At 45.8% G+C, this 26,461-nt stretch overlaps 1 protein-coding gene across 1 annotated transcript in view; it reads left to right on the forward strand.

Annotated features, from left to right (window-relative positions):
• Positions 1–26,461, forward strand: part of LOC111141821 (armadillo repeat containing 9) — a 151,503-nt gene that overhangs the window by 42,498 nt on the left and 82,544 nt on the right. Inside the window, exons 10-14 of the mRNA XM_022494656.1 lie at positions 9,898–9,932; positions 13,320–13,431; positions 16,755–16,847; positions 21,623–21,713; positions 23,128–23,251. Coding sequence (XP_022350364.1) covers positions 9,898–9,932; positions 13,320–13,431; positions 16,755–16,847; positions 21,623–21,713; positions 23,128–23,251 — 455 coding nt within the window. The remainder of the gene's footprint in view (positions 1–9,897; positions 9,933–13,319; positions 13,432–16,754; positions 16,848–21,622; positions 21,714–23,127; positions 23,252–26,461) is intronic.

The following is a 26,461-nucleotide window of genomic DNA, read 5'->3' on the forward strand; positions in this document are numbered from 1 at the left end:
TAAATAAAATCTTTAAAAAAAAAAAAAAACAGAAACAAAGTAGAGTGGTGGTTGCGTAGGGCTGGGAGGTAGGGGAAGTGGCAGATGTTGGTCAAAGGATGTAACTTCTAGTTATAAGATGAGTAAATCCTGGGACTTTATAGCGTTGTGGCTAATGTTAACAATATTATATACTTGAAGTTTACTAAGAGAGTAGATCTTAAATGTCCTCACCGCCCCACAAAGTAATCAAGGTGATAGGCATGTTAACTAACCTAATCACAGTGATCATTTCACAATACATCCATTTATCAGTGTGGCACTTTGGACACCTTAAATGTATACAGTGTCCTCTGTCAACTATGTCCCAGTAATGCTGGGGGGAAAAGAAATTGTGGTTAAAAGAAAATGAGCGTAGGACAGTACAAGTAAGCCCTGGCCAGGGCATGTCAGAGCTGCTGGATGCAGGCCGAGGCAGGCCTGGCCCGGCTCTGAGCTTCTTCGCAATCCATACCTCTTGGGCCCGGGAGTAGGTGTGACTAACTCCCAAGGGAAGAGAGACGGTTGCCTAAAGTTTATTATCTGCGTTTACTGCATCTGAAACAACATATGTCCTACACATACAACATGGGAAGCACGGCAGTGGGCTGAATGACCCCGAACCCGCCACACATTCACCTGACAGACCATTCCCAGGCCACGGACACCATCTCTGGGCCCTTGAGACTGCCAGTTTCTTTTGTGATCTTGACGAAAGGACACAGTAATGTGGGGGAGAGCAAATGTCCCTGACCCCATCACTTGGCTGCTCCCAGGAGCACTGTAGAGCCGTGGGTGGTGGTGGCTGCGCCACAGGGGGCACCTGAATAGCTTAGTCAGTTAAACGGCTGCCTTCAACTCAGGTTGTGATCTCAGGGTCCTAGGATCGAGCCCTGCATTGGGCTTCCTGCTCAGCAAGGAATATGCTTCTCCCTCTCCCTCTACTGCTTTCCCTGCTTGTGCTCTCTCTCTCTGTCAAATAAATAAAATCTTTAAAACAAAACAAAACAAAACAGAAGCTGCATGGTCTGTGCTTTAGGATATGGCCGCAACAGTTTTAGCATGCAGAAATCTTAGGGAATCAGCCACTTTTAAATGTCAGGAAAGCACACAGAGACATCCAAGTTTCGGAAAAGTAACTTCCTTGTGGACCTTCCAGGATAAGGGGGTTCAGGCCACATCCCCGAGGACTGGCTGAGTTGACCCTCTGTGTACACTGTACATTTAGCTATAAGTCAGTTAAGGAGAATTTTTACCAAAAATGATGGCTTTCTAGCAGTAATTGGCATAGCGGGATCTGTCTATTAGGACTATTCCTTTCCTCCCTCCCTTACACTTATTTATTAGTTCAGCAAATACTTAAGTGTTTTTCAGGTCTGTGCTATAAAATCCCATCCTATCTTGCATATACAAGCATCCTTATATTTTCACTTTCTTTTGGCAGAGTGATGCTCCCAGCTTATTTAAAATGGATATCGTGTGAATAAGGAGCAGTTTAAAAGGGAGGGGAGCACAACATATCTGGTATTTTACCCCATTAGACATGAATGTTTTTTGTCAAGAGATGAGTGCTATCATTCTTCCTGTTACAGTGGTATTAAGGTACAGATTCTAGGCCTTCAAAGCCAGAGGAGAGAGGATGAGCTCTGTTTATCTTAGTTCCTAACCATTTCTTTCTCCTGAGTCACTAAGGAACAGGCAATAAAATCTGCAAACAATCTTTTATTAGTCCCATAGATTTCTCTCTGAGATGATAAAAAGTGGATATGAGTCATTGTAAAAGAACATCCTTGTGAAAGTATAATATGTGTATGATGTTGGATTTATAATATGTGAAGAGGAAATTAGAGTGCAGTTTAGATAGGAAGTCTGGTGGTTGAACAGTAGGATTGAGGATTTGGGAGAGGAGGGCTGCTTTCTTATTTGCCAAGGGTTTAAGTCCAATGCTAGGTCCAAACACAATGCCATCAGTTTCAAGATAAAGAGGTGGGCACGGCCCAGCATGCCCTTTAGTGTGGTCCTGCATCAGCTCCCCTCTGTGCTGTTGACCTTGAGTGTTCCAATTCATTGTACCCTATAAAGGGCCCATCAGAACACTGCTGGTATCCATAAAGTTAGTACATTTGATACTGGTTTTTTAAAACTGGCTGTTTTTGGCCTTCTGCGACCTCACTCACAGTTGAAAGTTCAGAAGGACTCAGTAAATAACACCCTTCTAATCCCTGAGTTCTGAACCATTTGGAAAATAAGACAAACGAATAAAGGAGAAAGGAGCTGACAATATTGCTATTAAATCTGATGAAGCTTATATTGGAGAATGTGGATTTTCTTTATAGACAGGTGGGTTTCCTACATTTAAATCCTGGCATTCAAGAAATGCCCCCCGCCCCGCCCCAGTCACGGCCAGCTCTGGCCAAGCCCCTCCCCTCCCCCAGCACCGCTGGCAGCAAGGGCCCAAGGGCTCTAGGACTGACTCCTGCCCCCAGGAGCACTCATCTCCCACCAGGGAAGCAGGGAGCAGGCCAATGTGTGCCTGGTTCTTTCCCAAACCCAAAAAGCCTGGAGCAGGGGGGAATATGCTGGCCCAGGGCCCTGCGGAGGAGATCCCACGAGCGGGGCCTAGTCCACGTTCAGATGACTGTGTCCAGATCTCCACACACGTGAGTGGAGCGGGTAGTCAAATTCCAGTGTTCGAAGAAGGACCAATAATGACAGGATTGATTGTTTGAAAAGAGAACTCTCTCAGGTGGCCCCTTCCAGTTAGACTGCCTGTCGCCACCGTCACCCCCTGGTTTGTCATCCTGCATTCCTTACTAGCTCAGCCTCCAGACCACGGGTTAGTATCTCCTGGGAAACAAGAGAAATCTGAGTTTATCTTTTCAGCAATCTGATCATTGTTAAGAAGGGAAGCTTCTCCCTCAGGGCACAAAAGGTAGGGATTTTTTGTTTTCTAGGATTGTACAAGTAATACACAAATGTGCTCACTGGAAAATATGTAACAATTTAATAGTAAAGTGAACACAAATGCCTTCTTTCCATCACACTAACCCCATCTCCTCTCCCGCCACCAGCGTCCCTGGTGACTGTTTCATACTCATCCTTCCAGACTTTAAAATTTATATAGAATCAAGGTTTTTATTATACACATCACTCTGCAACTATCTCTCTGAACTTAGTACATTTTAAAGAGTTTTTTTTTTTTTAAAGATTTTATTTATTTGTCAGAGAGAGAGAGAAAGAGAGAGATCACAAGTAGGCCGAGAGGCAGGCAGAGGCAGAGGGAGAAGCAGGTTCCCTGCTGAGCAAGGAGCCCAATGTGGGACTCGATCCCAGGACGCTGGGATCATGACCTGAGCCTAAGGCAGCCGCTTAACCAACTGAGCCACCCAGGCGTCCCCATTTTAAAGAGTTTTTTATGTACTTCTGGATTTATTAATATTTTCCTTATCTTTTAGAGTTTTAATTTAAGAGCAGTATGGTTCCTTTAGCCATTCCTCTAGCAAACCTTTAGGTGGCTTTTCAGTTTTTTGCTGTATCTGATAACGATGCAGCACACATCTTCAATGCTGCAGATAACACGGGAAAGACCATGGTTTGTCTCTCTTCTTAGCCCTTGGTTTGGGCAAACACAAATGCAGAAACACTCCAGGGAAGGAATGTCTGATGGAGGAGAGTGATCGTCTTTACTTGCCCTAGGATGGACAGAAGTGGGGAGGGAGAGGGCTGACCATGGTACAGATTCCAGTGCTGACTCCAAAGGTGGAAATCCAAGCATAGCTCCATGGGTGAATCCCAAGTCCCACCTCGTGATACCTGCGGGTTTTGGGGTTGGTTCATTGGCTGGAGAAGTTTCCATTTAAATGCATCCTTACTTGGGAAAATGGCCCATTCGGGAATTAACTCTTTTTCAGCAACTCCCAGGTAGACCCCACTGGGAATATAAGTTAAAATACTGCCAGGTGTGATTGCATTATATATACTCAAGGCTCACGACCTGCGAATCTTAGAGAGCATTTACTTTAAATCCAACCGTCCTTCTTAGCAATAAAAACCTGCAGGGGCCTGGGGCTGGGGCTGGTGGCAGTGGTGGGGACCCTTTCTTGGGGTGGCCTTGTGCAATTGCTCAGGAGACACTGCTTGGCACTGTTCTGCCAAGGAGGACTCTTCCTAAAGCTTGCTGTAGTGTGGACGGCGGCTCTGGCTTGAAGTTCAACTCCTTCTGACCTTATGTTGTCTGTTGCGTTGCTGTCTTAAGTCTTGGTGAGATGCCTGCTCCTTGTCTGCCTCGCCACTGTGTCTGAAGGCAGTTTTCCCAGGTCTCGTATCCTTGTCCTGAGGAGGAGTTGCACACCTAGCCCGCCTCCCCCTGCTGCGCCTCCTACCCCAGTGCCCGTCACGTTCTTGACCTCACCCTGGTGATGTAAGGATTGACCACCTTTGATCTCAGCCAGTTGGTGGGACCATGATTGGCAGAGAATAACTGAACCACTAGCTCAGATTTCTCCTCTGACTTCCAGGCCTTCTCCCTGTGAATGTCTGATCGGCATATCATTTCTGCATCCCAAAACGGGCTCATCTTTTCCTCCAAACAGGTGTTCTCCCCTCTTGCACTTCCTGTCTTGGGAAACAACGCTCCAGAGAACACCTGAGAATCATCCAAGCCTCCTCCCTCTTTGGGGCCCTATGTTCAGGCCGTCCTAGGGATCTGGGGGCCTTCTTCCCTCCTGACCCATGTCTTTGTTGCTTTGTGTTTTATTGAGGCTCTTCCTCTTTCTGTCCTGGCTAAAGCAACATTTCCTAACCAATCTCTGTCTTAAAGCTCTTACCTGTCTGATTACTCATGCCCACGGGAGCAGGGATGACCTTTCCGGTTGTGTCTTATTTATTCATGTCCTCAAGTTTCGGGAGGGATGTCAGTCCGTTCAGGCATCAATCAGGTTACTGTCTTGCTTAATACCTGTCTTTGCTCTAGGTCTGAAGTGCTCAGTGGGGAGTCCACAGCCTTCTGTGATCTAATTCCCATCCCCACACTCAGCGATGGTCATAGAAAGTAGAAGAGGCCTCAGTACCCCGGCCACTAGCACTTCCCAAAGTAAGCCCGTTGCTGCTACCTCTCCTTGGCCGAGGCTCTCAGATGCCTGCAGGCTACAGGGCAGAGGCAAAGCACAGCGTGGGGCCCTCGGGGACCTGGTAAGCCAGTGGGGCCCTCGGGGACCTGGTAAGCCAGAGAGACGCCTGCCTGGGAAGCGCACCTGGAAACTCGGCACTCGGGCACTATACTGACTCAGCCTCATTTCCAAATGCCATGGGAGCATTGTCCCATTTCAGCCCTCCCCCGCCCCCCACACGTACCCCTGCCATCCATGTCTTGCAAGCAGCCCTCTGTGTTGCAGAGTTGGCGGTAGCAACATCCCTTCGCTGTGTGTGGGGCTGTGCTTCTGGTCCCTGGCTTTTGTGGTCTCTTCTGCCCCGTGGCCAACGCGTGTTTCTTCCCACTGTGGCTATTTAACCTCTTCTAGGTCATCTCTGTCCTGTCCTGGAGCTCTGTCCTGGGAACCTCCCTGTTCCCCTGCTCTCCTACACAGCACAGGCAGCCACAGTGGTCCAGCTTACTTCCTGAGGCCAGGGGGGAGGCTGGTGACAGGTGGGCCTGGGCTTAGGCTTCAGGCCCCAGACAGTGCCTGCCACAGCATCGGGGCTCGGGCGCTGCTGCTAGCATCAAGCCACGGCTCCTTCTCTCTGACCCTCCGGGGCTGCCCACACCTGCGACTGTTCTGTGCAGCCCATACCTACAGACCCTGATCCTGGCGGGTTCTCCCGTCCCCAGAGCCAGCCGCTGTCGTATGAAGTAGGGGACGTGGCATGCTCCAAGATGCACAACAGTCAGTGGCATGCTGAAGTTTCTTCCGGAGATCCCTCCCCACCCCCGTACATGTGCAGACGCTCTGACCAAGGGACACTGTGTCATGGTACACCTGAGACCAAGCTCTGCAAACACTTTCTGACATCAGAGAGCATGGGCAGAGCCCCTCAGCTCGCTGTTGGCCTGCTCCTGTGCCCCCATCCGTCCTTGTCCCCCCACAACGACCGCTGGCTTCGGGGAGCAGTGACGGCTGAGGGCCAGGCTCAGTCCCTGGCCTGCAGGGCCCTGGTACCGCTGGTATACCGCTGGTACTGTTATTGCCACCATTTGCTGACGCGGCACAGAGAGTTCTCTGACCACTGATTCTCCCTACTGGCCTGTAAGCTCTCTGAGAAGGGGGCTTTGCTCTGGTCACTCTGGTACCACCGTGCCCTGCAGAGACCTGGCAGATGGGAGGCAATCAGGAAATACAGGCTGAAGGGAGGAGCACATGCCTCTCTCTCAGGAAGATCGTGCCAGCCCATTCCTCCCACAGCTCAGCTCTGGGGTTTTGTTTTGTTTCATTTTGTTTTGTTATTTTACTTGACTGGATAATAAAAGCTCAGTAGTGTCTAACATACTGCTTCTTCTCATGAAAGTGTAGTTGTTAGTGCTTTTCAATTAATTTCTTCACAGAACAAATAGAATGACAATGAGTTTAGCAAAACAGAGGTAGTGTTTTAAAAGAACGGGCCACCTGGCGGGCTCAGTTGGTGGAGTGTGGGACTTTTGGTCTCAGGTTAGAAGTTTGAGCCCCATGTTGCGTATAGAGATTACTTAAACATAAAATCTTTTAGGGGCGCCTGGGTGGCTCAGTCAGTTAAGCATCTGACTCTTGATTCCGGCTCAGGTGATGGTCTCAGGGTCATGGGATCGAGCCCCTCATGGGGCTCTGCACTAGGCATGGAGCTTAAGATTCTCTCTCTCTCCCTCTGCCCCCCGCAATGCTCTCTCACACACATACACACTCTTTCTAAAATAAATAAATCTTCATTTTAAAGATTTTACTTGAGAGAGAGCACACAAGAGCACAAGCAGGGGGAGCAGCAGAGTGAGAGGGAGAAGCCCCCGGCTTCTCACTGAGCAAGGAGCCCGATGTGGGACTTGATCCCAGGACCCTGGGATCATGACCTGAGCCAAAGGCAGATGCTTAACCGACTGAGCCACCCAGATGCCCCCTAAACAAATCTTTTTTAATTTTAATTTAATTTTATTTATTTTTTTAAGATTTTATTTCTTTATTTGGCAGAGAGAAAAATCACAAGTAGACAGAGAGGCAGGCAGAGAGAGAGAAGCAAAGCAGGCACCCTGCTGAGCAGAGAGCCCGATGCGGGGCTCGATCCCAGGACCCTGAGATTGTGACCTGAGCCGAAGGCAGAGGCTTAACCCACTGAGCCACCCAGGTGCCCCCAAATCTTTTTTTAAAAAGATATACTATTAAAAAAATAAATAAGCTCTTTTATAAATAAATAAATGATAGGAAACATTTTCTTAAGTATGTGATATATTTTATTTGTGGATATATGAACTAGCCAATAACGCTAATTTAGAAATATATATTTTTAAAGATTTTATTTATTTATTTGACGGAGAGAGCGAGCACAAGCAGGGGGAGGGGCAGGCAGAGGCAGAGGGAGAAGAAGGCTCCCCACTGAGCAGGCAGCCTGATACGGGACTCAATCCCAGGACCCTAGGATCATGACCTGAACCAAAGGCAGACTCTTAACCAACTGAGGCACCCAGGTACCCCTAAGAGTGTTTTTTATTTTGTCTTTATATTTGGCTAATATTTTAATATGCCTCTGCCCTTATTTGACTCATTTATCTTATTATCTTGGCTTCTTGGTCTTCTGAATGTGTTAGATGAGTAATTTAGGTGTAGTTCAAATTTATTTTCTCAACTCCTTGCTATTTAAGTCAATAATAGGAACAGGCATTTCCTTTAATTAAAAAAAAAAATCAAGGGCTGGGGGAACCTGGGTGGCTCAATCATTAAACCTCTGCCTTCAGCTCAGGTCATTATCCCAGGGTCCTGGGATCAAGCCCGCATCGGGCTCCCTGCTCAGCAAGAAGCCTGCTTCTCCCTCTCCCACTCCCCCTGCTTATGTTCCCTCTCTTGCTATCTCTCTCTCTCTCTGCCAAATGAATAAATAAAATCTTTTCTAAAAAGTCAAAGATTAAAAAATATAAAAACATACTTGGTCATGAGCCATTTAAAAGTGAGATTTGCTGTCTCCAAGGTGGGAATCTGTGTGGCCTGTAAATCCTGTAGACAGAGGCAGTAGGGAATGGAGTCATCACCTCAGGCCAGTTTGTTAAATCGGTCAAGGATTCTGGAGGGCCCATCTTGGGAAGTCAGTCTTCATTCATTCATTCAACAAATGTTGATCATGTGCCTCTGTATGCCTGGCACTGTACCAGGTGCTAGGTACATATATAGAGAGTAATGTGTCTCTACTCATTGTGGAACTCAGTGTCTGCTAAAGGAGAAAGCAGAGAAATCATTGAAAATAATCACGGTTCAATGCGGTAAGCGTGGGTAATGACCATTCCAGAGCTGTGGTGACACAGAGTGGACAGAGACCCACTACCCCCACTTTTGGAAGGGCTCCACAGAGACCCAAGATCTCTTCTCTTCTCTTTTCCTCACTTTTTTTCCCTGGAATTCCTTAGAACGTATCCCAAACATTCTATAAATCATTCAATGTATTTATCTAACAGATAAGGCCTTTACAAAACTAAAAGCAAACACAACTGCAATGCCAAATACAGTTAGCACTGTATTCCTCAGTATCATACTGCCCTGTGCAGTCCCTATTTAGATTTCCCTTATTGTCTTAAAACATCTTTTTTTTTTTTTTAAAAGATTTTATGTATTTATTTGACAGAGAGAGAGATCACAAGTAGGCAGAGAGGCAGGCAGAGAGAGGGGGAAGCAGGCTCCCCACCGAGCAGAGAGCCCAATGCGGGGCTTGATCCCAGGACCCTGAGACCGTGACCTGAGCTGAAGGCAGAGGCTTTAATCCACTGAGCCCCCAGGCACCCCTCAAAACATCTTTTATAGCTGGCTGGAGTTGGTCCAACCAAGCACCACACACAGCATTTGTTTTTTGTTTCTCGAGTCTGTTTTAGTACACGTTTAATACGGCATTGTTTGTAGTGGCAAAAACAAAACAATAAGTCGGACACTGAATATCCATAAAGTGGGCAGTGGATTGGCCTATAAATAGGGTTAAAACGGAGTAGGGAGGGAGGGAGGATTTTTCTGTAAACACCTCTATAGGGTTTGACTTGGTACAAAGTGTATGTTATTGTTATACTCAAAGAGAAAATCTTAATAAAGAAAAAAGTCAGCATAATAAGGTGATCTCCGTTGCTTTTGTTTTCTGTGACATCTGACCAGGCAGCTTTAAGTGCCTCTGGGAGTTTGGCTAGGGAGGACCCACTTGTTATTTTATGGAGCATTCCTTGGAGCAGAGTAACAACAAACCAAGGGTGGTGGGCGTCTTGGGAACTACTTGACTAGTGTGTTGCTTAACTTCAGTTTGGGCTAATTTTTATCTTATTTATTTCTATTTTTATTTGTATTTTATATTGTATATTTTAAATTTTCTTTATTTGTTTTAGAGAGAGAGTGCGCTATCGAGTGTGTGTGTGTGAGCATGGGGGGCGGGGGGGTGGAACGGCGGGGAGGGACAAGCAGACTCCACGCAGAGCCTGATGCAGAGCTCATCTCATGACCCAGAGATCATGACCTGAGCTGAAATCAGGAGTCGGATGCTTAGCCAACTGAGCCACACAGGCGCACCTGTTTGGACTAATTTTTAAATCATATATGATTATGATAGGAGAATCCCGATGGATCAAAACCTTTGCAAATCTGTTGATTTTGTGCGAGTACAATGATTTAGGATTAATGCATTGCTCTCACTGTTTAACACGGTCTCTCTTCTTCTGTTTCCGCCCCCCATCCTCAGGCTTCAACCATGTTGAGAGCCTCCTTGGCACCTGGGTAAGTAATTGCTTTTAGGAGTTGTTAGGATGGATCACAGCTCTAGGTAAAACTAGACTCAAAGTAACTTTCATGGACATTCATCTTAAGAGTCTAGCCTAGAGGAGTGCCTTTGATTAGCTAGAGCTCCATGAGGATATAAAGGAAATACCAGTAATTATAAATAATACTGTTAAACTTAAAGTACCTCCTAGTATTAATTCTCTTTATTTTGGAGAGCTCGCATCAAATGGGAAAAAATTGTTCAATTGTTCCTATGATATTCTGTAGAGATTAATCTTCTGTCGTAGGGCAGTCATCAGAAGGCTGCAGTGTCTAAATTTTGTGTTCTCTGCTGACTCACTTGTGACCAGGGCCACAGGATAGCTTTGTGGATGCCTGAGCATTGCTATCCATATCGATTAGGTTGTCACCTTGTGGGTGTCTGGTGTTCAGGAATTTCATCCGGCGTGTATGTTGTGGTAACAAGGAAGTTGAGAACCTTTGACAGAGGCTTAAGGACTAGGATGGGTTCTGGTGACCCTCTGAGCACCGCCCCCACCTTGTTGGGGGTTTCAGAGGATGCTGTCAGATCACTCCGACCACTGAGAGAGATACAGCTTGCCTCCTCTCTCAGGCCTGCGTGAGTCTGACACTGACCCTGCACTTTGTTCTCTGCAGACGGCAGCGGCTCTATAACGTAGTGCTGATGAGACAGACAGCCGTGGTTAAAATCCCACCTCTGCCGCTGGCTCTGTGACCTTGGACCTCTTCTGTAACTTCTCTGTGTCTCAGTTTCTTTACTTGAGAAGAGATAATAATAATAATAACTTTTTCATAGGATTATTGTGAGGATAAAAATGAGTTCCTGTGTATAAAGCACTTAGTACAATGCTGGGACTTAATAAACTCTCCCATTTGCTAATGTTGTCCCCTGGGGTGTAAGAGACAAGGTCACCTGCAGAGAGTAAAGGGGGTTGTTGGTGGAGGGGCTAAGGAGGGCAAAGGAGAAGGTATGCCACAGTCTTCTTGGATGGCAGGAGAGTGGCTAGACCACAGAAATGTGGGGCGGCTGAGCAGCTTAGTTGGCGATATATTTAGTGGCCAGTATCAACAGTATGGACAAGTAACTATAGCCCGCATTTGACAACGTCTCTTCCCTCCAGAAAAAGCGCCCAGCTATAGAACAATTTTGGACTTGGCTTTACACGTGGAACTTTTTGTCTAGAAGAAGACTTTGTTTAAATTTTAAATTTAAAAAATCTTTTTTTCATGTTGAAATAATTTCAGAGCTACAAATACTGTACAGATAATTCCCTTGTGCCCTTCGCCCAGATTCCCCATGTTGATATTTTGTGTAAGCTCAGTACAGTTGTCAGAGTCAGAAAATTAATGCTGATGCCGCATCATCTCATCTGCAGGCCTTCCTCACATGTTAGCAGCTGCTCCATTCTGCCCTTGTCTGGTCCAGCGTTCAGTCCAGGATCACATGTTGACATGGTTGTCATGTCTGTTTCCTTTCATTTGAAGTCATTCTTCTATCCTGTTCATGGCCTTGACACTTTCAAAGAATACTGACCAGTTATTTGTAATGGGGATTTCTAAAGTATCTGTGTTCATTTTTAAACACAGCCGTATTGGCCTCAGGAAAAGAGGTGCCAGAATGATCAGTGTGCACGTGCGCAGGGCTCCGCTGTGTGATGTGCAGACTAGAACCTCCTCCCAGGAGTGTTCGCCGAGATCTCATTTGTTGCCCTCTTCTCTGGCCTTTTTCTCCGGGGCCCTGTGAGAGGATCGCATTTTGTCTTTTAAAAACTAACATTAAGAAAACTAGCATGTAATTTTTTTTATAATGCAATACATGCTCATTACAGAAAAATTGAATGCTACAGGCACATATGAAGAAAATTTACAGTACCCTAAATGCTGCGCCCCCCCAGGGTCTTACCTCCTTTCCACCTTCCACCCACCCTTATCTCTGTTCCACCCTTTAAAACTAGTGAAGGAGACCAAGAGGTGCAGACTTCCACTTAGAAGTTTGCCTCCTGGGAGGCAGTGGACTGCGTGAGAACTGTAGTCAGTAATACTGTATTGCAAATTTAAAAGTTGCTGAGAAAGTAAATCTCAAAAATTCTCATCCCAAGAAAGGAAACGTGGGAACTTTGTGTGGTGACAGAGGGTAAAGAGACTCACTGTGGTGACCACTTAACCATCTGTACACAGATGGCGAATCACGATGCCGGACACCCGCAGCTAACATCATGTAGCTTGGTTACGCGTCAATGGGAAGCAGAAGAACCCCTCATCTTTTTTTTTTTTTTTTTTAAGATTTTATTTTTTAAGTAATCTCTACCCCCAACGTGAGGCTCAGACTCACAACCCCAAGACCAAGAGTTGCGCACTCTACCGACTGAGCCAGCCAGGCGCCCCAAGAAGCCTTTGTGTGCCTCTTTTCACCCAAGTCCTCATGAGCCCGCATTTAGTATTGTGCCCAGAGTACTGATCTTAATATTCTCTGCACAGTGTCAGGAAGACCATACTGTTGTTTTACTTTTGTTTTTGACTTGTTTTATGCTGAAATGATTATAATAGAGTCACAGGAAGTTGACCCCCCAGGCCCCCCAACTCCGTGGTGACATCTTCTGTGCCAAGTACAACATCAAAGGCAGGACGTTAACATGGGTACAGTGCTGTTAGCCAGATTGCAGGCCTCGCTCCCTTACACTGGTTCTCCTGTGCGCTCCAGCCCCCACTGTGGAGCAAAACAAACTGAAGACACTGGGGAGACCTGCCTTCCCCTGAGGGCTCCACTTGGGTCCTCTTGAGGAGGATTTGCAAACGGCCCTACTTGCTCCTCTCTCCCAGATAAGAACCTGTGCTATTTCCTGACATGCCCTTTACCTCCTTGGGGTTGACTGTGCTCCCACTCTTCACAGTTGTTTCCTCACCCTGGTCTGTCCTTTGCGTCCCCCCAGTTCGGTGCCTCGGGCCTGAGCGGGCAGCAGCTTCAGGATTTCAGGGAGCATTCTCATGGGTGCTGCTGTTGGTCTCCGGCTTTGCTCCGGATGCTAAATAGGCCTGTAGCGGTACTGCAAGGTCTGGTGCCTTCAAGGTGATTCCATCCCTGTCGGATGGAGCCCTGGCCTTGTGTGAGCACAGCAGTTTCTAAACCTGGCCAGGCAGGGACTCCTTGTGTGGGGAAAGACATGCAACAAAGCCCCAGTACCTCCACGGGAAAGGCAGAGCAGAGCTCGATGACACGGGGTGGGGGCGGGGGGCGGCGGTCCTGGACTTCATTCCAGGAGTGGAGAAGACAGCCAGGCCACCGCTGGTGTCTGGAGACTCAGGAAGTCTAATGAATGTGCCCTTTGCCCTTTTTTCTCTCTTTGAACTTGTGTGGCTGAGTAGGAAACTGAAGGATGTCCCGTTACTGCCCTCCTTGGATTATGAGAAACTGAAGAAGGATTTGATTTTGGGGAGTGACCGCTTGAAAGCCTTCCTGTTGCAGGCTCTTCGCTGGGTACGTACCTTTCCCTGGAAGTTAAGACATGGTCTTCTTGGCTGGCTACCTTGCTTGTATCTTGTACCCCATCTACTACAAATCTTTCCTCGTGCTGCCTGCTGACACCAAGAGCTAAAGGTAAAAACAGCTTCTGAGGACAGCCTTGGCCTCTTGGTAAAAACCCGGGTGTGGACCTCACAGTTGCCTTTGCCTTCCCTCACTTGTTTGCCATGTGCCATTTCAAGCCTGCCCCCATCACCCGTTGTAAGCCACCCTCCCAGCCAGTGGGGTCGGCGCGGGAGTGCCCCGAGTCACTCTCTTATGACAGCTTTGCAAAGACTTCTGCATTCGGGTGCTATGTGGAGCCACTCAAGCAGACAGTGGGGGTGGACCCTGATGAACCAGTCTTAAGAGATGTCAAGCCTTGTCTGATAGTTGCTTTTCCTCCCACTCTTGAGGGTAAGCCAGTGGTTCTCAAGGTTTTTAGTCTCAGACCTGTTGACACTCTTGGAAATTACCGAGGACCCTAAAGGCTTTAGTTTATGTGAATTCTATCTACCACTATTTATAGTATTAGAAATTAAAAACCGAGAACCTTTCTAAATATTAATTCATTTAAGATGAACAGCTATGAACCCAGAACATAACATAAATAATGTATTTTTTTAAAGATTTTATTATTTTATTTGACAGAGAGAGCAAGAGAGGGAACACAAGCAGGGGGAGCAGCAGGGGGAGAGGGAGAAGCAGGCTTCCCGACAAGCAGGGAGCTGATGTGGGGCTCGATCCTATAACCCTGGGATCATGACCCGAGCCAGAGGCAGACACCTAACAGACTGAGCCACCCAGGTGCCCCAATAATGTATTTTTTATACATAAAAAATAACTCTTTTCCAAACAAACAAAAAAAAAAAATCAGGAAAGTGGCATTGTTATACATTTTGGCAAATTTCTTTACTGTCTGGCCTAATGGAAGGACAGCTGGATTCTCACATCTGCCTCCCCAAGTGAGTCATCACAGTGTCATACTTCATATAGCCTCTGAGAGATGGACCATGACAAAGATAAAACGGGGTCTCCTGGCTGAATCAGTCAGTAGAGCGGGCGACTCTTGATCTCAGGTTTGTGAGTTTGAGCCCCACACCAGGTGTAGAGATTACTTAAAAAAAATAAAATTTTTAGGGGTGCCCGGGTGGCTCAGTCAGTTAAGCATCTGCCTTCAGCTTAGGTCATTATCCCAAGGTCCTGGGATCGAGTCCCGCCTCAGGCTCCCTGCTCAGCAGGGGGTCTGTTTCTCCCTCTCCCTCTGCCCCTCCACCTGCTTGTGCACCTTCTCTTTCTCTCTCTCAAATAAATAAAATCTTAAAAAGAAAGAAAAATCTTAAAAAAAGAGAGATCATAACTTAGTATTATTATGAAAATAATCATGATCTTGTAGACTCCTTGGAAGGTCTTTGGAGACCCCTAGGATTCCCCAAAGTACCCTTGAGAACTGCATGTCTAGGCCAACACTGGTTGGCCCTTTAACTGAATAATCCATTCTAACTTAGGCTGTAATAGTGTCAGACCCCTTCATGGCTCCCTGAATTTCAGGGTATTGGCATCAAAGTGGCTTTGAGTAATTTCCCCATCTCTGTAGACAAAGGTCTCCTCACTTGCACTTTGGAAGATTGGTCATGCTTCCTGGAACATGATCTCAGGGAGCGCTCTGAGAATGCATCCAGAATCAGCAGACGGAGTGCTGTGACCAATGGGTAATGTCTGCCTCAGTTGGCAAGCGCGGGTGCCCACCGTGAGGAGTTGCAGGGGCCATTGCCTCTGCCCGCTCAAGTTAGCAGACTCATTCTCTGGCTCCTAGTTTGTCCACCCAGCAGCTCCTCCTCTCAGTCCGTGCTACCGAGCCTCTTAGGGAGGCAGGCTATTCCTTTGCCGAATGAATGACATTGTCACAGATTAACCAGGACGAATAAACAAGTGTCTTAAGATCTTGTCTGTGTCCCCCTCCAGCTTGTCACCCCTCCACCCCATTCCAGCACCCTGGCCCTGGCTTCAGGGAACTTGGTGGAAGGGCGGCAGCCCCCACCTGTGACACTCTTGGCACACCCTCATTTAAGTGCCCTCTGCCCTCAGGGCCTTCCTGTTTGACCACAGTAGATCCAGTCTGCCAGTGACACCTGCCTCTGGAGGCCTTCGCCTGTCAGTTCTGGCGGGGGGGGTCTCCTGCTCTTGTCTTCTCACCATGTGGCTCTTTACACGTCCAGCTCCTCCTTGGCCAGTGGCAGGGCTCACGGTCTCAGGGGTCTCCAGTGGAATTTTCCTGGGAAAGCAAGGGCATCTCACTTTATATGTGACTTTCCCATATAATTCATACCTGTACACACTCATATGTACACACACACACACATTTCACACACTCTCCATACAATATTTTTTTCTAGCCCTATGGACAATGAGTTTATTCTTAACACAACGCAAGAAACTTATGACTTTAAAAATCTACAAAATTCTACCCACTTACCCCTTATACACACACACACACACACACACACACACACACACACTCACTCACACATATACACTCTCACACCCAAACACACACAGTATTGCTGCATCAGTCCCTATAGTATAAAGTCTAACTTGTTGGTGATGCATTGGCTCCAAGCCCTCCTCAGCCTGCCCTGTGCCTAGCCCCCAGTGGGCTCCCCCAACATACCCCCTGCATTTTCACGCCTCCTCAATCAGTACCCCACTTCCTCCCCCGCCCTCCCCCCACTACCCACCATACTCATTCCCCCGTGCTGGCTGATAGTTTGCTTGTCCTTCAGAGACCAATTGTAGAGCCCCTTCTAGTGAGGAAAACTCTCTAGGTGTTGGTGGGCTCTCCCTTATCTGTACATGTACTGTCTGGGCATTTTTTTTTTAAGATTTTATTTATTTATTTGACAGAGATCACAAGTAGGCAGAGAGGCAGGCAGAGGGAGGGAGAGGCAGGCTCCCTGCTGAGCAGAGAGCCTGATGTGGGGCTTGATCACAGGATCCTGGAATCATGACCCAAGCCGAAGGCAGAGGCTTTAATCCACTGAGCCACCCAGGCACTCCGCTCTAGGCATTTTATCATTTCCCTTCTCTCGCACATCACCCACTAGGAAATATAACATCATAACTCCCTGTTAGTTGAATGGCTGCCTGGGTAGCTACTCGCCCCCCCCCCCACCCCTGCCCGGGTATTATTTGCTTTGGTTAAATGTAGTTACTACTGCCATTTAAAAGATTCCTACTCTATGAACATATTTCTTCATATTAAAACTTGGGTCTCTTACTTTTCTTTTTCTTAATTCTAGCGCTTGACCACGTCCCATCCTGGAGAGCAGAGGGAGACTGTTCTGGAAGCTTACATTGGCAACGACCTCCTGGATTGTCACAGCCACAGCCAGGTCTGTGAGAGATGGACCAGAGCCCAGCCAGAGCCTTCATTTTGAGGGGATGATCTTAGCAGTAGGGGGAGGCTTTACTTTATATGGTATTTTCAGCCTAGTGACTGTATGTCAGCCTTCTGCTAGCTGGTGAGGTCTGCTACTCACCTAAGACATTGGCCCGCTTTTCATTTCTAAGAGAGTCCTAAACAGATTAGAACTGCTTGATTCAACTCTGGAGCTCTTTCCTGTCCTTCTTCCTTTTCCCCAAATCCCAACTCTTTCCCTCACTCCACTGCTTAACCATGAGTCCTGCAAGCTCAGTGTGACTTAGAATGGACAAGGCAAGTAAGCCGATTCGATTGTTGTTCACCTGGGCCTCACCTAAAATATGTTAACACTATATCTGTATATAGCTTTGGACCAGATAGGTCTGATGATGCAGTGGGAAAAGTGTGGGATTCGGAGTGAGGTTAACTGGTTTCAAACCTCTGCCCTATGGCCCATGAGCCAGACAACCTTGAGTAAGTTACTGGGTCTCAGAGCACGTCCCACCTTGGAGAAGGAGCCATCACCTGCCTCATGAGGTTGTGGGGTTGACTGTGTTTGGTCACCCGTGGGATGTACTTAACCCAGTGCCCAGCACAGAGTAGCCAGTATGTGGTGGTTTCCCTCCCCACTGTTCACCCCCTTACCTGTTACCAACTCCAGGCTTCGCTGGACAGAGGCAGAGTGAGATCTAGAACATGACATATATAAGACACTGCATTTCATTATCTCCATCAGTGTTATCCAGAATGATTTAAATACTTCACCTCCCTATTTTGGCTTCATAGGGTGTGCGCTGGGTGGAAGAGCAGCACACCTTAGGGTCACTGATGAAGCAGCCCCCCACAGACACTAAGCACACGTTAGGCTCCCCTGTGTATGGGCAGTAGCATTCGAGAATTCTGAGTTGCTAGTTTATTTTCCGAATGTAGTCTTGTTGCTCCCGTGTGAGTTAAGTTTGAAAAGTAGTCTCTCAAATTTTTGATTTATTTCCTTTTACTTTTATTTCTGATTATTTTTTATGGCATCTGAAACCAACTTATCAGGCATGAAGCGGCTGAAAAATAGATTGTCCGTGATTTTACAACCTCAAATTCAAAGAGTAAATTCAATATGGAACCTTTCTAAAACTGTCTTATTTCATTGAATCTGAGATGCATTGTCCCCCCATTTTAGGATTCTGGGAAATGAAAGCATATCTAGTAGTCAATGGCCTGTTACAGTTTAATAGGCTTCTTGCCTTTCTTGGTTGTATATATAAAAAGCAACGTGTTCTCTAATGAAAGATGTCTTAGGTTTTGTGATTTTTGTCACAATCCTCTGATCTCTATAGCCATCGAAGACATGTCATTTTTCCCCCTAGTCATTATTTTTAATTGCCATGGTTTATTTTAAGCAAGGAATGAGCTGGAGCTATCGTAAGATGTGAGAGAATCTGCAGAGCAGGAAAACTCGAGCATAGTGGGTGCCGTGTCACCATGACACTGGAGAGATTGGCCCTTTCAGCCAGGAAATTGGACGGGTTGTTTAGTGAGTTCTAGCTGAGCCATTCTTGGAGTTTAACGTGTGGTCTTATCACCTGGGAAGCTCATTAAAACACAAATTCCTGGGCCCCTGCGGTTTCTGCTTAGTAAGTCTAGGATGGGGGTGAGAGTTTGCATTCCCAACAAATTTTCAGGAGATGCCGCGGCTGCTGGGCCAGGATCACACTTTCAAGAATCATTGTTCTTTCTTGTTCTGTCAGTTGGGGGAGAGTATCCTATAGTTAATAGCTTTTGGAGATAGGGTGGGTAAGCAGTAGATTCTTTGAGATGATATATGTTGGAAAATGTCTTTATTCTTTGTATAGAACTCTAGGTTGTAAATAATTTTCCTTCCTTATTTGGAAGATCTTGCTCCATTGTCCTTTATGTTCCAATGTTGCTGTTGAGAAGTCCAAGCTAGTCTAATTCCTGATCCTTTGTATGTGGCCAGGTTTTTCCTCCCTAGCAGCCTGTGGAGTCTTTTTTCTTTCTCTCTTTCTCTCTCTTTTTTTTTTTTTTTTACATTAAAAAATTTTTTATTATGTTCAGTTAGGCACCGTATAATACATCATTAGTTTTTGGTGTAGTGTTCAGTGATTCATTAGTTGTGTATAACACCCAGTGCTCATCACAACACGTGTCCTCCTTACATCACCCTGTTACCCCATGCCCCCACGCCCCTTCCCCTGGAAACCCTCAGTTTGTTTCCCGGGATCCATGGTCTCTCATGGTTTGTCTCCCTCTCTGATTTCTCCCCCTTCAGATTTCCCTCCCTTCCCCTGTGGTCTTCCATGCTATTCCATATGTTCCACATATGAGTGAAACCATATGATAATTGTCTCTCTCTGCTTGACTTACTTCACTCAGCATAATCCCCTCTAGTTCCATCCATGTTGGTGCAAATGGTGGGTATTCATCCTTTCTGATGGCTGAGTAATATTCCATTGTGTATATGGACCACATCTTCTTTATCCATTCCTCTGTCGAAGGGCAGCTCAGCTCCTTCCACAGTTTGGCTCTTGTGGACATTGCTGCTATGAACATTGGGGTGCATGTGCCCCTTCTTTTCACTACATCTGTATCTTTGGGGTAAAGACCTAGTAGTGCAGTTGCTGGGTCATAGGGTAGCTCTGTTTTTAACATCTTGAGGAGCCTCCATACTGTTTTTCAGAGTGGCTTAGTCTTTTCTTTATCACCAGTGTTAATAAATATCCTGTTGATGTCTTTCCTAAGGTGTATTTTGGTTCATTGTATTAAGTGTTTTGTGAGCCCTTTCATCTGACAAGTGCAGTCCTAGGAACTTTTCTTGATTTTATTTTCTTGATGATTTTCTCTCATATTTTCCATATTCTTGCTCTGCTTTCTAGGAGATCTCCTCACCTTTTTTTCCAACCCTTCTGTCGAGTTTTTCACCCCCCCTTTTTATGGCAATCTTTTTTCATGGATACGGTATGCCTCTTGTGTCTCTGAGGCTACTGTGAGTAACACATTTTTGTGTATCTCTGGTTTTCTTCTCCCTACACAGTCCCATTTTCTTCAAGTTGCCCCCACCATTTGTTTTGACCCTATCTCCCATATTGGAAACTTGCCTTGGGTTTCTGGTAGATCTTGGTTTTCTCATAATGTTTTGAGTAGGGGGAATAAAAGCCAATTAGAAATTCTGAGGCTGAGGGCAGGGCTTGTGGACGCAGAGCTCCACTCAGGGTGATCTAAGTGGTCTCTCTAGTAGAAACCTCTGATTTTAGGATCTCTGGCTCTTTTCTCTTGGGCTGGTCATTTTCCTCCAAGAAGAGTCCTCTGATCTCCTACCTAGAGCGTGAGGATCTGGGTGCAAGCTTCTGGGATCCAGGTAGAAGAAGATGGGGTGCTCTCTGTTTAGCATTCATTCTGCATTTAGACACTGTCTCTTCACCCCATTTGGGTGTAGAAGCCCTGCTCACCTGTGCCAGGTGTCCGCCTCTGCTACAGGATTTTTGTTCCCTTTAGTGCCCGTGGTTCTTGATCACACTTCGAAGAATGAAGAGGTAGACCAGATGAAGAGTGGTGGAGAGCAAAGCAAAGTTGATTGAGCAAGAGCATAGCTCCTGGAGAGCGAGGGGGGCCTAAAAGTGTTGCCTTTAAAGTTTCTAAGTTTAGGGGTTTTTATCAGCTTTTCTGAAAACTATCTTCAGCAGTCAGGGTCATGCTGAGTCGTGCCAGTCAGGGCTCTGTTCACATGTCTGTCTACCTGTTAGGTTGTGTCTGCTGATCGTCTTTTTTTCTGACATCTGGGGGCTTAGGTCTTAACTCCACCTTGCCCATGGTATTGACAAAGGCTTTGTGGTTAATTGTCTTATTTTAGGACATTCTGCAGAAGTCATTTCTGCAAAGGCTGCAGAAAAGAATGCAGGTGTGATTCTGCCTCAGCTGCAAAACAGGATGTCACTGCTGTTCGATCTTAGCTGTCCTGACTCCATATTTTCTTGTTGGGGACCCTGGCCCTGACTTCCTACCTGTCCAGCTAACTCCTCACACCTCCAGAGACCTTTTGTGTTACCTTCGCAAGGGAACGCCCCCCGGATGGATGGTGGGGAGTCTGTAGGAGGACAGTGGTATAGGAGCGGCAAGAGTGGGATCCAGCTGCTGCTTTAACAGCTTTCATTCATTCTTCTTCATTTTTTTTTCCTTTGGAGGGTTACGTGCTGTAAGTTGGGTAATTCCTCATTGCCCGTTGCTGCCTTCAAGACTTGGCATTCTTGGGTCTGCTACGTCTATCACCACCTGGCCTTCCTGATTCCGAAAGCATGTTGTTAACAGCTCTTGTACTCTCTCTCTCCTTCAGAATTTATATCTTTTTTTTTTTTTTTAAATCTACACACTGTACTTCTACTGGAGTTTGAAGGGAGCAAAATTAGATCTGGGTATTGGATCTGTCACTAACCTGGAAAAACAGGAGTGGGAAGCATCGCAAACAGCATGGCCTCCCTTGCTCCAGTCACGGGCAGAGCACTCTGTGTAATTCAGTCTCTCGGCTCAGAAGTCTGAATAACTTGTTTTTGTCAACCCTCATTAAAAAAATCCATTGGAAATTGAGATTTCCAGATGAAGTGTTGACTTTAGTCTGTTTATTTCACCTCTAATAAATCCACGCAAAGGCAGAGAACAGCAGACCCATAGAGGAGACGTGTATTTAGCTCTGTTTTCTTTAACCTCATCCTTGCCCTCTCTGGATGGTTCTGCCCACAGAGGAGCGTGCTGCAGCTGCTGCACTCTAGGAGTGAGGTGGTGCGACAGTATATGGCCCGGCTCATCAATGCTTTTGCGTCCCTGGCAGAAGGTGAGTCAGCCAAGGTCCTATTTCAGTGCATTTTGTTCCTTTGGAAGTGGCCATTCTTTGAAATGTTTCTTAAAGGAGCTCTCGGTTTCCTCAGTAGATTCCTGTTCAGTGCACTGAAGGGGCCTTGTGCAAATTGGTTATTGTTGTATGGTTTAGTTTATGTCAGAGTCAATTTTGATGGTCTTGGAGTTTATTTTATAAGGCTTCTGGTTTTATTTTACAAGCTTTCTGGTTTTGTAGCAGTACCTTTTAGATTGTTTTCAAGTATATAACAGGTAATGCATTTTCTGTAATTTTCCGCTGAAGGCAAAACAAGGTTAGTTAATTAATCAAAACTGATCCCAATAAGCACTACATCGTTTCCTTCAAGAGGCTGCAGCCTCTTGGGGTGCCTGGCTGGCTCAGTCGGTGGAGCGTATGACTCTTGATCTCGGGTTTGTGGGTTCAAGCCCCACATTGGGTGTAGAGATTACTTAAAAATAAAATCATAAAAACAAACAAACAAACTGGATGACCTCTTAAACCACCAGGATTTGAAAATTCCAAAGATAATACAATGATTTTACAAAATATTATTATCTTCCATAAGTTCTACTTTGTTTCAGCTTCTTAAATGTGAATAAGGGGAGTTCTCAAATTATGACTATATGATGCTCCAAAAGTTGGTTCACTCACTCATTTGCTTGTTCTTCCAACCATTTAGCAGACCTTTATTATGAACAAGGGTACATGCACTAACATTATCTGTGTTAAGACACAAGTCCACAGGGGGCTAATGATAACTAAAAGCTTATTATAGGGTCCCATGTATGGTTCCCAACTCCTTCTCCAGGCATAGGTACATCTAGAAGGAGGCAGGAGTGTGCCCAGAAAGCATTACTGTTTGGCTGCCTCTATTATAAAGACTAAGGAGCCCATAACATATAGATTTCTCACCTTCTTTCTCCCTCTAGATCTGGCAGTGCTCCCCACAAAAACATAGTGATGAATTATGTTTAAAGATTATTTAATAATAAATAAATTATTTATTATAATAGAGATATAATATTTGGGGGTGGGGAGAGAGAAGCAGATGCTCCAGTGAGCACGGAGCCCGACACAGGGCTCGATATCACAACTCTGAGATCACAGCCTGAGTTGAAATCAAGAGTTGGAGGCTTAACCAACTGAGCCACCGAGGTACCCCATGATGAATTATGTTTCGATTATAAGAAGAGTGGTTTTCTCTTCATTAGATAGTTGGTTGGATAAAACCAACTTTGCAGAAGAAATAGGTTTTAAGTTTTTTTTAGAACCTAAAATTACCCAAACTCTATGTGCATTACATGCAAAGTATTCAGAGAGAATGGTTTCGTGGCATGAACTTAACACAAGATAAATTCTCTCACCCGTGCATCTCTGGTTATATTGTTAGGTCGCCTCTACCTGGCCCAGAACACGAAGGTGCTGCGGATGCTGGAGGAAAGGTTGAAGGAGGAGGATGAGGACATCGTCACCCGCGAGAACGTTCTCGGGGCCTTGCAGAAGTTCAGCCTCAGGTGCTGACCATGCAGTGGGTCACGGCGGTCCCTGTGAAAGTACATAGGGCTCATGTGAGCCACTGTTTAGCCCCAGTGGCAGCCCAAGAGGCAAATGATATTTTCCAAATGATATTTTCAGTTAACATTTAGGAGATGGTGGGTTACTTTCCAAGATGGAGTTAGAAAGCTTATCTCGAATTCCCAAAACCGTCCTGCTCAAGCTGCTACGGAGGGGGAAGTGCTATCACGCTGTCCTCGTGCGTGGTAGTTGCTGCTGGCAGGGGCTGGATTGTGTTTCAGGCCACGCACATGGGGTAGAGATATGCGCATGCGCAGAACCTGACACAGCTAAACCGCACGTCGCTCACAGCGCGTTGCGGGAGGTGCACGTACAGGAGCAGTGACGTCGACGCACTGGGTCATTTTTGGGAGGCAGGCCGGGAGCCTTCCGCTTCCTTGTGCTAACGTCCCAGCAGCCGACAGTGCAGTCTCCGTCTGGACCCTGTCATGACTTGCATCCTCTATCCATCTCGAGCGTTTTTTTCCTTTATGAACAGCTTTACTGAAGTGAACCCTCATAGCACAAAATTCACCTCTTTTAAATGTACCGTTCAGTGATTTTTAGTATATTTACAGAGTTGCCCGACCATCAACACAAGCTGATTTTAGAACATTTGCATCACCACACAAAGAAACCTCATGCCCATTTCCAGCCTTCGTCCCCTCCCCCCAGCCCCAGGTAACCACTGATTTGCTTTTTGTAGTGTTACCGGTAATGGGCATTTTTAGGTAAATGGACTCATATAATGTGTGTTCCGTTGTGACTGGCTTCTTTCACTCAGCATCATGTCCTTGAGGTCTGTCTGTGTGGTAGCCTGTGTCAGTACTTTATTCCTTTGTGACGCTGAAGAACACACCGTTACACGGAGAGACCACATTTGGTTTATCTGTTCATCAGCTGCTGGACAGCTGGATTGGGTCTACTCTGGCTATCATGCATAATCGTGTTCCAAACATTTGCCTACAAGTCTTTGTGTGGACGCATCCTTTCCCTTCCCCTGAGTCAGTCAGTGCCTAGGAGTGGAGTTGCTGAGTTGTATGGAATTCTTCCAGCATGTGGCTTCCCTCAGGAATACCTCACTTTCTCTTTGCCTTAGTAAGAATTCTAGTACCTTGAGTTCTCAGCTTTTTTCTGACAGTCCTCTTCTGGACATACTTTCTTCCTCTCAGATGTGGTTGACATGTGATTGACTCTCGCTAGTAACCTAAAGCCTGCAAAGTGACTTATTTGTGCACATTTAGTGAGAGAAAGCAGTAGGTATTCAGTTCCTACTACTTGTCAGGTCCCTGGTGATGAAAAGTTCTTGTTCAAACTACGTGTGAATTGAAAGGAACTGTAGTAAATTCCAGAGTTCTTATTTCTTTAGACCATATGAGCACTTGGTTTTTGTTTGTTTTTAAAGGTAATTTAGCTTGATGTTGAGCATGACGTGGAAAATTGATTTGAAATTTAGTAACTATAGTAACAGAGATAAGATATAATACTTCCTCCTGGTAATATAGATATTTATTGCCAGTTTTTTCTTGTGCTTCAAACAGTAATAAGCTATTCTGTTCTAGAAATATGCTTAATGTTTTTGCGACGCTCTAGGGTCTGTACAATGAATGTAGGAAGTATTTAGGATTGCCAAGAGAGTGTAGCCTTCCTTGTATTCCAACAAATTTCACTCATGAGGTGAGTGTGATGTTTAAGAATAGCACAAAGGGCAGCCTGGCTGGCTTGGTGTGGTAGGGCATGGGAACTCCTGATCTCAGGCTGTGAGTTATGGTCCCACATTGGATGTGGAGATTACTTAAAAAAATAAAATCTTAGGGGCACCTGGGTGGCTCAGTCGTTAAGCATCTGCCTTCAGCTCAGGTCTTGATCCCAGGATCAAGCCCCACATCGGGCTCCCTGCTCTGCAGGAGGCTTGCTTCTCCCTCTCCCACTCCCTCTGCTTGTGTTTCCTTTCTCACTGTGTGTCTCTCTGTCAAATAAATAAATAAAAATCTTAAAAAAAAAAAAAAAGAATTCATGTTAAAAAAATAAATAAAATGGGGTGCCTGGGTGGCCCAGTGGGTTAAAGCCTCTGCCTTCGGCTCGGGTCATGATCTCAGGGTCCTGGGATCGAGCCCCACATCGGGCTCTCTGCTCAGCGGTGAGCCTGCTTCCCCCTCTCTCTCTGCCTGCCTTTCTGCCTACTTGTGATCTCTCTCTCTCTCTCTCTGTCAAATAAATAAATAAAATCTTTAAAAAAACAAAACAAAACAAAAGAACACCATGGAGGAACCTCCACCGAACATCTTCTAATCAACAGGTTATGGTAAAACTCCCACCCAGGACAGTATCTGTGCTATACTTTTGGGTTTGTTTTTATTTTAAGATTTTATTTATTTATTTATTTATTTTAAGATTTTATTTATTTTTATATAATTTTTTTCAAGATTTAAAATCTTAAAATAAATAAGGCGCCCCAATCTCATCAGTTCTTAAGGCTGGCAGGAAGACATTCCTCAAACACATTTGGATGAGATGTTAGATTTCATACGGACTTTGGGCGGAAAATAATTCTGTATAAATTGTTTTGCCCATGTCCTTAAACTACCCTTGCTTTACAAAGACCTGAATCAAGATGTGATTGAGCTGGTTTTGGCTTTTCTTTGTTTTTACACAGCTCAAAGTGCCAAGCAGGACTAGAGTTTACTAAAAATCTGTTTGTCAATGAACTTTTTCTATGACTGTCTCCTGGGTGAAGTGGACCAAAAGCTATCAGTAAATATTTACTAAATATTTGAAATACTACTCTGCTAATTTTAAATATTGAAAAAGAAATTTTCGGAGTAGAAGAGCTCCTGACTACCTAGCTGCTCTCTAAATCCTTAGGAACACCTGCAGAAGGTAAAGAATTTGTTGTTTCAGTTGTGTGGGTCTAACAACAAAATATTCTTTAGAGTCGGTATCTTCCGCACAGTTTGTCTTGTCTCTTTTTTTCCCTTAAGATATATTTATTTATGGGTGGGGGAGGAGGAGAGGGAGAGAGAATCCCAAGCAGACACCCCGCTGAGTGCACAGCCTGGCCGGGGCTCGATCCGAGGACCCTGAGACCATGACCTGAGCCGAAACCCAGAGTCGGACGCTCAGCGGACTGAGCCCCCTGCACCCTGGCGCCCCATCAGTTTGTCTTTTCC

The sequence above is a fragment of the Enhydra lutris genome, unplaced genomic scaffold, assembly GCF_002288905.1.
Source record: "Enhydra lutris kenyoni isolate GAN:26980312 unplaced genomic scaffold, ASM228890v2 scaffoldscaffold1, whole genome shotgun sequence".
NCBI lineage: Eukaryota > Metazoa > Chordata > Mammalia > Carnivora > Mustelidae > Enhydra > Enhydra lutris.